The sequence below is a fragment of the Corylus avellana genome, chromosome ca3 (genome assembly GCF_901000735.1).
Source record: "Corylus avellana chromosome ca3, CavTom2PMs-1.0".
Taxonomy (NCBI): Eukaryota; Viridiplantae; Streptophyta; class Magnoliopsida; order Fagales; family Betulaceae; genus Corylus; species Corylus avellana.
In genome coordinates this window covers 34,846,438-34,858,267 of record NC_081543.1, presented here as the reverse complement: position 1 = coordinate 34,858,267, position 11,830 = coordinate 34,846,438, and the positions used below count along the sequence as shown (strand labels likewise).

At 34.8% G+C, this 11,830-nt stretch overlaps 1 protein-coding gene across 2 annotated transcripts; it reads left to right on the top strand.

Annotated features, from left to right (window-relative positions):
• Positions 1-2,216: 2,216 nt before the first annotated feature.
• LOC132173738 (COP1-interacting protein 7) lies at positions 2,217-11,110 on the top strand. Of its 2 annotated transcripts, XM_059585327.1 has the most exons (9): positions 2,217-2,811; positions 2,917-3,093; positions 3,407-3,519; positions 4,102-4,142; positions 4,231-4,283; positions 4,376-4,528; positions 5,501-5,775; positions 7,380-9,157; positions 9,658-11,110. In XM_059585327.1, the coding sequence occupies exons 1-9, from the start codon at positions 2,753-2,755 to the stop codon at positions 10,687-10,689; spliced, it is 3,681 nt and encodes a 1,226-aa protein (XP_059441310.1). In that variant the 5' UTR covers positions 2,217-2,752; the 3' UTR covers positions 10,690-11,110. The 2 variants fall into 2 exon arrangements, with proteins under 2 accessions (XP_059441310.1, XP_059441311.1); XM_059585328.1 differs by lacking the exons at positions 2,217-2,811; positions 2,917-3,093; positions 3,407-3,519 and having other exon boundaries at positions 4,120-4,142; positions 4,359-4,528.
• The last annotated feature ends 720 nt before the right edge of the window (positions 11,111-11,830 follow it).

Sequence of the window (11,830 nt, the reverse complement as noted above, 5' to 3'; positions counted from 1 at the left end):
ATTAGAGTCAAGAGGTCTGACCAGTTTAATTAAATGAATCGGCTTAAGATTAATCTATACAATTTTAAACTCATATCTCGACATTACTTAAATTTAATACTTGATCACAAATTGCTAATCCTAGCTTTTGAGATCCTAATGTGTTTAATATAATGTGATACATCAATTTATCATTAATTTTGTTTCTATATGATGGAATATAATTAAACACATAGTGCCCTGTTTTATAGTTTTTATAACATGGTGACTAAAAACAAACAAACACGAATTATTGTGTAATTATTGTTGTCGAATAAGAACAAAAAATAAAAATAAAAAATAAAAAAAGTAGCATAATAATTTGAGATAATTGTTAGCTGTATTACACCTGTTCCTGTTAATGTGCATGCTCTCTGTCACACTCAACTTTCCAGACTTAGTGGGACCTTCATTCAAAGAAAATTAATTTTTTCGTTAAGCAAATTAATGGGTCGTCTCAATTGGTAAGGTATACATATTTGATATTTCTTATTATTTTGTTAGTCAATATTCAAATTATTTAACAAATATAAAAAATAATTATCATAAATTTAGAGAGGTTTGTGACAAATACATATTACTAATAATAATAATTGAATCATTGAAAAAGAAAAAAGAAAAGAAAAGAAAACAGGAGGAAATTCCTAATGATTAATTGCCTCATATTTGGGTGAAATTGGAGCGTGTGTGTGTGTGGGTGTGGTTCTGCTAACAAAATTAAGAACAATAATTAAGGATGTTCATAATGTGGGTGGAGCCCTCTAATAATGGTTCGATTTCCCAATGGATAACTATATAATATGTATGAACCGACAGTTTAAGTGGATGTGTCAAAGCTTATTAGGAAAGGATCAAGCTATGATTGCAACTACCATTTTACGTTGCAAAATTAGAAAATCACACGGATCTACTCTTTTTGTATTAGATAAATTATTCATGTATATGACTATTATGATATCTATCGAGTCAATTTATCAATTTCCTTTCTTTTTTTTTTTTTTTTTTTCAATTGACTCACAACCTTTCTCTCCATCTAATTTGAGTAACAGATTATTATCAAAGTTTGAAAATTCTAAGATCTCCTTCTAAATCAAATCATTCAAATTTGTTGTAAGGGTTAAATATCGTTTTTGATGGGTGTTTTGTAGGTTTTTCAAATGAATCAAGAGTAAATTATAATTTTATCTTATAAGCAAGTTGATTTGGTAGTCTTAACCTTTTTTTTGTATTATTATTATTTTTTTTAACGATGTGCATTTCACATGTAAAAGGACACATGACATTTTTATAGACTGTGTTAGAGAAACTTTCTCCAACCCAATTTGGAGAAAATCTTTATCCGTTGAGACTGACACATCAACACTATAGGATAATTTTAAAATAAGAATGTAGTTTCTAGCATTATTCTTATTAAATAGCTACTCGAATTTTTAAAAGTATCATTTATGTTAACCTTCATCACTCTCACATCTCATTGGACTAACGCAGTAATGCCCATCCGCTCTTGATTTTTTTTTAAAAAAAATTTTTAAGCACATGTTGATTAGTACTATTGTATCAGCCAAATAAGATGAATGTGTAGTATATAACATTTCTCTTTACAAATTTTTCTTTTTATATCTCTATCAGTGCACCGTAAAAAATATTGACAACCTTTTGCCATGTGTACGCGTGGCTACATCATCTACTACAAAATCGTGTCACTTGTAATCACATGTGTGTATGTGACACATATCTTAATGTCTTTTAACTCATTTTTTTCTAAAAAAAATGTTGTATACTACATCATTATACCGAGCTAATGTAGCAGTATTCATTAGTCATTGGATTATTTTTTACTAATAACTGATCTAAAGACTAATAAATACTTATGCATTGACAAGTGGGGTGAGAAGGTGATTTTATGATATGTGGCGACATTTGATTGATGCTGATGTGATGTTCCGTTAAGTTTTAGATGAAATTTTAACGGAGGTACTATCTTAATCAGGAAAAAAGATAAAGCAACGAAACCCTAAAGGGCAAAAGAGTATTTAAGTTTAAAAATTATTATTAGATTCAAAATCTTCAAAATTTAATTGTGATTTTGCTTTGTAGTGTAAAAAGTATGCATTTGTGAGTATTGAAGCTGGAAACAGTGGTTACAGCTTGGAGGAATCAAACAGTGGAGTGGCTTTTGTGGTTGGGTGAGAGAGACAGTTAATTATTCTTTGCCCGTTCCTTCACTCTTCCAATGTGACAGCGATGGCAAAGGCAAAGGGTGAGGGGGGTTGCTTTCTGTTCTCTTGGATAACAAGTTTGCAGTGGCAGAGAGAAAAGGAGCAACAAGACGACCTCTCAACCACACCCCATCTTCCGCATCATCATATTCTTTTTCTTCAAACATTTTCATTTCAGTTCTAGAAAGAAGAAAAAAAAACTCCCAAAAAAAGCGTGTCTGTCTCAGTCAGTGTGTGCAAGAGATGGAGATCAGAGAGAGAGGTGTCTGTCGGCATGTTCGATTGGGACCCCCATCTGACAAGAACTAATAAAAAAATCTCTTTCTTTGTTCCTCGTTCCTCACTCTGCGCACTCACTGCCATGTGCTCTGCTTCTTCACCTTCTGGCTGGCTCTCTCTGGCGCTCTCCCTGAGACAAACTTTGTAAACACAAACTCGGTGCTCCAAAAATGTCTGGTATGAACTAAGATCATCACCCTCTGAACCCATCTCTCTCTCTCTCTCGTTCTCTCTCAATGGACCCAAGAACTCATCTTGATCATGTTCTTTTCCAACTCACTCCAACCAGAACCAGGTGCTCCTCTTCTTCTTCTTCTTCCATTCATTTATGTCGATTAACTTTGTGATTGAATTGAACTTTCTAAATGTTTGTTCTTGGGTTTCATTTGTTGAAATGAAGATGCGATTTGGTGATTTTCGCCGGTGGTTTGACCGAGAAGTTGGCGTCGGGGCTTCTGGAACCGTTCCTATTGCACCTGAAAAGCGCCAAAGATCAGATTTCAAGAGGTGGGTACTCGATCACTCTGCGTCCGGCGGGCTCAGTTGCCTCCTGGTTCACCAAAGCAACTCTGCAAAGGTATAAATTCAAAAGTTTAAGCATTTTGGCTACTTAGTTTGTGTCTTCACGCTGAAAATACTGGTGATAGGTTGATTGATATGGATGCGGACTGTTTGAATTCGGATGGAAGTTTCGAAATTTGGACAAATTTTCGCTTTTGATAGTTCCTATGAGTAAATCCCATGATTTGTTCTTGTTAGTTGGTTGGCTGTGAAGATTTGGTGCTGTGGTATCCGTTATGCCAAATAGTTGCTTATCATTGATAATTTGTATAGTTATTGCCTCTTTATTTCATTGATTCTTTTAACTTTTATTTTTTTGTTTGAAACAGGTTTGTGAGATTTGTTAGCACACCGGAGGTTCTTGAGAGATTTGTGACTATAGAGAGAGAGATCGTGCAGATTGAGAATTCAATTCAATCAAGTGAATCATTAGAGGCAGATGGTATGGTTAGAGATATTCATATGTATAGATCTCTTGTAAAAATAATTCTTTGGATGTCTATACATCCAACAAATCAATTGCATTCCCAATTTGTTCAGCCTTTTTTATGTCGAACTTCAATCGAGTCTGGCTCTGTTTTTTTTTAAAAAAAAATTTTAAAATTTTAAAATTAAATTTTTCTTTTTTTTTTTATCCAACAATCATTAGGAAGTACATTTGATGCTTGGGATATTTTCTGAGAAGCTCTATAACAATATGTGATTAAACTTGGGTCTCTTATAACTTAGATATTTTCATTAAAAAAAATTGAGATTTAACTTCCATTTGGCATGTTAATTTGGAAAATCTTACTGATAACCATTATGGACATCTCAGTTTTCTTCTTCTTTAGGCATGCTTTTGTTTTTAGGTGACAGAATGTAGAGAATTCATAATGTTGGAGGGATGCACTTTAATCTAACAGTAAATACAAAACCTGCAAACAAAATATGGAACTTGGAATATGCTCCTTTTGTCCTGTAGATTGATGCACTTTGTTAAATGATTTTACCTAGTACCTGGAACTGACAGGAAATGTTTCAGGTGCTGATGGGAATTCGAAAAGGTCAAGTGCCTCCTTGGATGTATGTCATCATTTGTAAATTCGTGTGAATTAAAATGTTTAGTAATGCTTACAAAGTATTGACCTTTTATTTTGATGGTGCATCTTAGTCAAAAGGTGAATCAAATGGAACAGGCGATGCTATACCAGAAGAAAACTCCAAGTAATTTATCTGGTTTTCTATGATTACATGTAATTACATACAGCACATCTATATTCTCATGCATTCATTGTTCAGCTGCTGGTAATGAACAGGATTCGTCTTCAGCGTGTTCTGGAAACTCGGAAGGCAGTGCTCCATAAAGAGCAAGCAATGGCTTATGCCCGTGCTCTTGTTGCTGGATTTGAGCTGGACTATATAGATGATCTTATTTCTTTTGCTGATGCTTTTGGAGCTTCACGTTTAAGGTATGAAGGATGCCAATAGGTGACTGAATCAAGTAAACATCCAGAGATTAAGCAGAAGAAACTTTGCTTCATTAACATATATAAAAAGATGTCTTAGTAATTAACCTTCTTTGAATGGAAAATCTTCCAACCAGATGCCTATTTTGTTTTGTTAGAATGATTTTTACATTAGATATTGAATTAACTTTCAAGTTTTTCTTTATTATTGTTGATAAAATTCTCTGTGTGCCACTGACACCTGTAAAAGGGCCTTTGCATTCAAGGTTATTTAAAAAAAAAACCTTATACATTTCCTTTTGGAAACAGAAGAATTTTGGTGATACTGTTTTACCATATAAGATATAGGCTTTTGTTGCATTCTTGGTTTTACATTTTAGAGATCCCTGCTTCACCAATATAGCTTTATTGGTTTTATTGGTAGGAACAGAATCATGACACGAAAGTATAAATTATTTCAAATATATTTTTTTTGATAAGTAAATTATTTCAAATACATAATGGAAAGCAAGAGGAAATTGAAGAGAACCACTAACTTAATGCTCCTATACAGTTTAAGCACTAGATTGAATTTTCACTTTGGTACTACAACCTTTGGTGTCAATTTTTTTCTCTGTTATAATTTAGAATGATTTTGGGTCTTGCATACTAAATTGCACACATCTAATTCTGAACTTTAGTATAAATGGATCTGCAATCATATGAACTACAATAATTTATGTCAGCCTTTTTATTTTCTCTATGTTACTTCTATTGTCATACTTTTGATATACTAATGTAATTGGTTTTGTTGATTCTGTTGAATGGTGCGCTAAAGATGTCTAGATCTTCATCAGCTTTTGAATGCTTATTCTTCTAGTTAAAGGACCGTAGTGTTTAGAGTCTTCCATGATTGCAGGATGTCCCTATTGTGCTTAGAGTCTCAGTTTTTTTAAATTTTTTGTGAAAGAATATAATTTGTCTGGTTTCATTTAGGGAAGCATGCATAAATTTCATCGATCTATGCAAGAAAAAGAATGAGGATAGGCGCTGGGTAGACGAAATTGCTGCAATGCAGGTATTCTCTCAGCCAGAATTGCCATACTTGGGAACATCTGGGATCATGCTTGCTGGTGAAGATCTTGAAAATAGTCAGAATATTACGATAAATGTTCATCCAAATAGTCTCTCTAGTGGGAAGCAGAACGGCTCTGTAGATGCATCAGCGTCTGATTCAACTGCAAGTCATGGAAGTTTGGAAGGTAGCCAAGGTATGGTTGAATATCCAATTTGTCATAATAAGCGTACTTTGGACCTGTGAAACAATCCATAAAGGCCTCTTTAAAAGTGTGTATTTAATAAGAGTAAAATGAGAAATTAATGTCTAATAACACGTGGAAAATAGGTCGATTATGGCTCCATAGATTCTGCAGTGACCCTCCTAAAATTCGTTTGTTATATGCACATCTAGACAATGTAATGAGGAAAGTCCAAAAATTCAGTTTTGTGTCATGCAAAGCTTACTTCATTTCTAGAAAAACAGAAAGAAAGAAAGTAAAAGCATCTTAATCCTAAATTTGGTCAAGCCACAGCCATTTGGTATGATAGTTAATTAAAAATAAGAATGAACTTCCATCTTTGACAAACCCGTCTTTGTTTGTTTGTAACTTCACCATTCTCTTCTCTCCCTCTCTCTCCTCATGTGCAGTCAGTATTTGAATTCAAAACGTCTACTCTGATTTCATGTTAAGTTATCACTTATCCTAAAATTTTAAGCGAATATAAAATGATGAATTTAATCATTTAATTATTGTTCTAGTATCTCTCATGCCTTTTTTATTTATTTTATTTTTTTAGATAAGTATCTCTTATACTAAAAAAACTAATAACATGAATTAACAAAGAGTATGAGAAATATATATGCCTGCCATTGTTCAATTCTCAATCCTAACTTTCTATAATGTAGATTTACCGTAGGTATATATAGGGGGTGTTTGGCATGTCATAGAACTGGTACAATTATAAACAATATAACTGTTCTTTTTCCAATTTGGTAAATTTTTTTTGGTTCAAAGAACTGGTTTTAATTTTTACACTTTTTCATTTAAAATTAGAGTATATATTCCTCTAAAAACTAGTTTCAAATTTGTTATTTTCAACATACATATTCCCGGGGATGGAATCATGATTTATGAGGGGGCTAAAATATGAATGAAGAGTCAAATTTAATTTTGATAGGGGGCCAAATTTAATTTTTAAGCCTAAAAATACATATATATTTAACTTAATAAAAAAAATTTAAAATATTATCTTTGATGGTTACATTAATTAGATTGGCAATATATATGTGCGCACATTCCTGCATTATAAATTAATTACCATAGATAATCTAAACAAGCTAAATATATACTAAAACAAGTTTCAAATTGAGTTTAGACGAACTGCATGTTAATCCATATTAATTTTAACTTGTGTCTAGAAAAATTGGATATAAAATAAAATCAGTTCAAAGTCAATATGATTCAGGTTTAGTTTAGATAAGAACTGAACCTGTTTTGTGGTTTGCCAAACACCCCCATAGAGAATGAACTACACTTATGATGACCTGAAGTTTTCAAGAAAAAAAATAGATTCTAGCCTCATGGACATCGTAACTTTAATTTCTGTGGGACGATGCAATTTTGCTTTTGTGTGTTCTTATACCTTATATTTATGTGGTTGGATTTCTTATCAGTTATTTGTCACTTGGCCATGCTTTGTGGAGAAAAACCTGTTTTGACAGGAGCTTATTTTTAAATTGCCAATTATGCAGAAACTAGTAAAGATTGTTCTCTTTAGTGGGTAACTATTACCTCTTTGACTCTGAAATGCGCAGATACTAGCTTGCCAACATCAACTCAAATACCATCAACAAATGGGAGAGCTCAAGCACCAATGTCATGGGCAAACCATATGCCCCATTACATGCACAATTTTCAAGGTCCTGTATATCAACAAATGCCCCCATATCCAAACTACCTTTTTCCTGGTATGCAGCCTTCTTCATATTATCCAGGGAATATGCAGTGGCCTTCAAATGTCGAAGATTCTGGTCCTGTTCATGATCAGGAACTAGATAATCATCGGAATCATAAATCATCTTATAGGAACAAAAAGAAACTTGCAAGTGGAAAATTACTGGAAACTTCAGAGCAAGATGGATCCACTGAGCCCAGTGACGGCAGTTCTGAGAGTGAATCAGATGATGGGTATTTGGAGCATAACAAAAAGTACTCTTCAAAAGAGCAGCCGCGTAAAAAGAAGCATGGGAAGAAGTCCTCAAGAAAGGTTGTTATCCGCAATATCAATTACATCACCTCTAAGAGAGATGGAGAGAAGGACACTGGCTCTGACGGGAATGCATCTGATGAGGATGCATTCATTGATGGGGATTCACTCAAACAGCAAGTTGAGGAAGCAGTTGAATCATTGGAGAGAAGACATAAGTCAACTTCACGCCATCATAGAAAACAAGTGGGGGCCAAGCTTCCCGGCATTGTAAATGGTTCAAATGATGCTGCTGATCAGGAAATTAAGAATACAGTGGTTAAAAATTCTGAGGGGGGGAAAAGAAATGACCATTGGGGTGCTTTCCAGGATCTTCTTATGAGAGACGAGTCAAGTTATATTGGTACAGAGCCACACTCTGTAGAAGTCCAGGAGGAATATTTCAAGACTAACTCTGAAGAGGGAAGGTCATTTTCCTTTAACCTGGAACAAGAGAAAGTTACAAAGCCACAAACGGTATCTAGTGATTCCTTTGTTGTAATAGAGAGGAATGCAGGTATGGAAGGGAAAACTCGCATTGGGAATTTGGAAGTTGACGAAAATGTCCACCCAACTATTAGGAAAGCAGATAGCACATATGAGGAATTGTTATTTGTGCAGAGAAGTGAAGGATCAGGGAATCATTCCCATGCTATTCTATCTGATAAATCTTCCATAACCAAATGTCAAGAAGAAGGAGATTGGTTCATCAGCAGCCAACCAGATAAATCAGCAAATCAGGATGAAAGCAAAGATCTCAACATGTTCGATGGTGTTTACGTTTCACCGGTAACTGTTGATAGTTTTCATGCTGAAAAGAATAAAAAGGATGTTTTAGCTGATGACTCATTCATGGTTCAAGCTCGATCATTCGATAATCAATCTGATTCTCTACTAAGGACTGACATAAGCATGGTTCAAGACATTGTTGGAGATGCTCAATATGAATATGGGACACCAGAAATTTCACATGATAAGCCTGAAGCTATTGCTGCTCATGAGCCAGATGACCTTTACATGATGCTTGATCGTGATTCAACTGTTGAACATGCTGTGGCATCTTGGACTCCAGAAATGGATTATGAGAGTAGCATTTTATCAACTGAAGCCAATAAGAGGCATTCTGACTATGAAACAACTGGTTGTGTTGAGGATAAGCTGCCTTCTGATGGTAAGGATAGAAAAGGTAAAAAAGGTGGAACTCCTGGGGGAAAAGTTACAAGTAAAGAAGGAAGGTCTAAACTTTTAAATGGATCCCTTGGGAAAAGCAAATCTAATATCACATCAGGGAGCAGAAAACCATCTTCTGGAAGCCAAACTTCAGTTCCGAGGAGCAAATTCGAGAAGGTATTTAATATACATTTAGGGTCGAATTGGGTCCCTGACTGAATGAGAGAAAAGAAAGGAAAAAAATACTGTAGCTTCCTTTATTTATAATAATTTTTAAGCCTTTCCTTTCTTTTCTTTTTTTCTTTCATTCATTCTAGGAAGCTGGTTGTGAGGGAGCTTATAAATGTGCAATAAAATTTGAAATTTTTTATAATGTTTGATATGGAATTAGACACAAGTCCATTCTGATTTGGGATAATTTAATTTCATTTCAGAGAGTTTCTTAAAGCATGGAGATAAACTTTATAAAATCTCCTGAAAATGTCATTCACGATTTCCTTCCTCTCTTCCAGTCATTTTGGTGATGGCTTGATTATTTGTATTGGCCCACTATGACATTGATTATGTTCTTTTAAATGCCAGTTAGTGTTCCATTTTCTTTGGATATTTAAGACCTTTAGTTGCTTGTTTATTTTATGCTGATTTTGTTCAATCTCTTTTCGCCCCTTATCCTATAGGAGGAAGAGACCAGAAAGAGATTGGAGGAGTTAGCTCTTCAACGCCAGAAGAGAATTGCTGAAAGAAGTGCTTCTAGCGGGTTTAGTGCAGCAACTAAAAAGACAGCTACAGTAAATAAAACTGCAACGACTTCCATGAAGACTGAGAAGCCTAAAATTCAGACCCCAATTGAAGAGACCAAGAAAGTAAATAAGCCAGTTCTTAGGAGTTCCACCATAGATCGCCTTGCAACTGCACGAGTAACTCAGAAGGTCTCGTCGACTCAATCAAAGCTGGAGCAGCCCAAAAAATCTACCTTGAAGGCAAATGGTGTTGGTGCAACTACCTTACCACAGAAGACAGCTGGTGCTGAGAATAAGAAACCTTCAGATGCGATAAAGGTCTCTACGAATTTAAATCAGGCACTTTCTTCTGACTCTGATGTTCAAGCAAAGGATTCCATGGATTCGACAGCAGGATTGTTAGCAAAGTCATCAGCTGCACAAGCAACTGAAGCCAATGATGCCCTTGTTCTGAAAGACATTAAGGAGCTGCGCAGTAAATCTTCGACCGAGAAGAATGGGGAAAATGTGATTTCACATCAGGATGATGGAGACTGCAATGAGGATTCACTCAACATGGCTTCATCTGTCCCTACTGAAGATCATGTTCCACGACTGGATCAGCTAGAAGGCAATGTTGAAGGATTATCTAAAGCATCTTCTGTTCATACTGTAGAGAAAACACTTTCTGAAGGTCCCCAAGAAGATATTCCTGAAATTGCTATACATCCTATGCCAGCATCACCTAACAAAAATTTGATGAGTTATGCTGAGAATATCGAAGCGAATGGAGCAACAAATGAAAATTTTCCTGTGTCATCTGAAATTTCTGAGATAGAAATCTCAACTCCACCACCAAGTAATGGAGCAGTCTCTGAGCAAATCCATTCCAGGAAGAAGTGGGAAAGCGATGAGAACCCTACTAAATCTGCCAAAGGGTTTAAAAGGCTTCTTTTGTTTGGAAGGAAAAAGGCTGAAACTCACTTGTGAATTGATCCTGTCATAGTTGGCTGAACTCCATGCTAGCAGCTTTATGTGTTCATGCCATTCCATGATACCTCATGCCTCTGCTTTAGATCATTGGTTATTCAAGGGCAGGAGGTAACTTCCAAGTAGAATTTGTTTGATCATGCAGCTGATGTGTGCCATGTAGCTGTTGAGTGGGAGAAAATTGATTGCTCTCATAATAGTAAGGCTTTCGGTTTTGCTGCCATAGAAGGATTTGAAATGTTATGCATCTGAATTTGGTATATCTTACAGAGTGTGTAAACAAGTAAAATCTCTTATGAATTTGCTCTGATATACACTTGGAGTGCTTTTTTGTAGCCTGTATTTTAATTTTATTCAAAATTCTAGTGTATGTATTGCAAAGCCCTGTAATAATTCATCATTGGCATTCTTTTGTACTTCATTAATCATTTGTTGTTGGAAGAATTTCTCGTATTCCTCATTCTGGCAATGATGTGCTTGACAAAAATTTTTTTTTTTTGGTTTTTTTTAGGGTTGCTTCTCAATCCTTGTTCATCCATTTTATTTCGAGCAAATATCAAATTGCCGATATTTTTACCAAGCCTTTTGTCTCTCTGCGCTTCTTCACCATGCAATCAAAGACTCAACGTTCATCCTTTACCGTTGAGTTTGAGGGGGCATGTTAAGGAAAGTGGACAAAGCAATAATGTCACCACCAAAATCATAGATTGTGACCGGCCAATAAATCCATATCAAGATTTGGCACCACTCTCACAATATGGAAAGTGAACTCTTACTCAACTGTCTTCCAATTCATATATAGCAGATTGCAATCCCATGATTATGGCGTATTGTTGCAACTTGTTTGGATGTGCATTTGAGGGACCTAAAAGTGTATTAAACACTCAAAAAGTTCGTTTGAAAAAAAAAAAAGTGTCCGTTTGGTAAAAAAAAATTTGAAAGCACTTTTAATAGTTCAAAAAGTAAAAAATGGCCAAAAATGCACTTTTGACAAAAGCTTAAAAATGAAACTTTTGTCAAAAAAACGTTTTTTGATTTAAAGCTCTACTTCTCAAACGCAATTTCAAACATGCTAGGACTATATCATGAGTATCATGCATATATGATACTATTATATCATTAAGATTATGAGCATTAATCT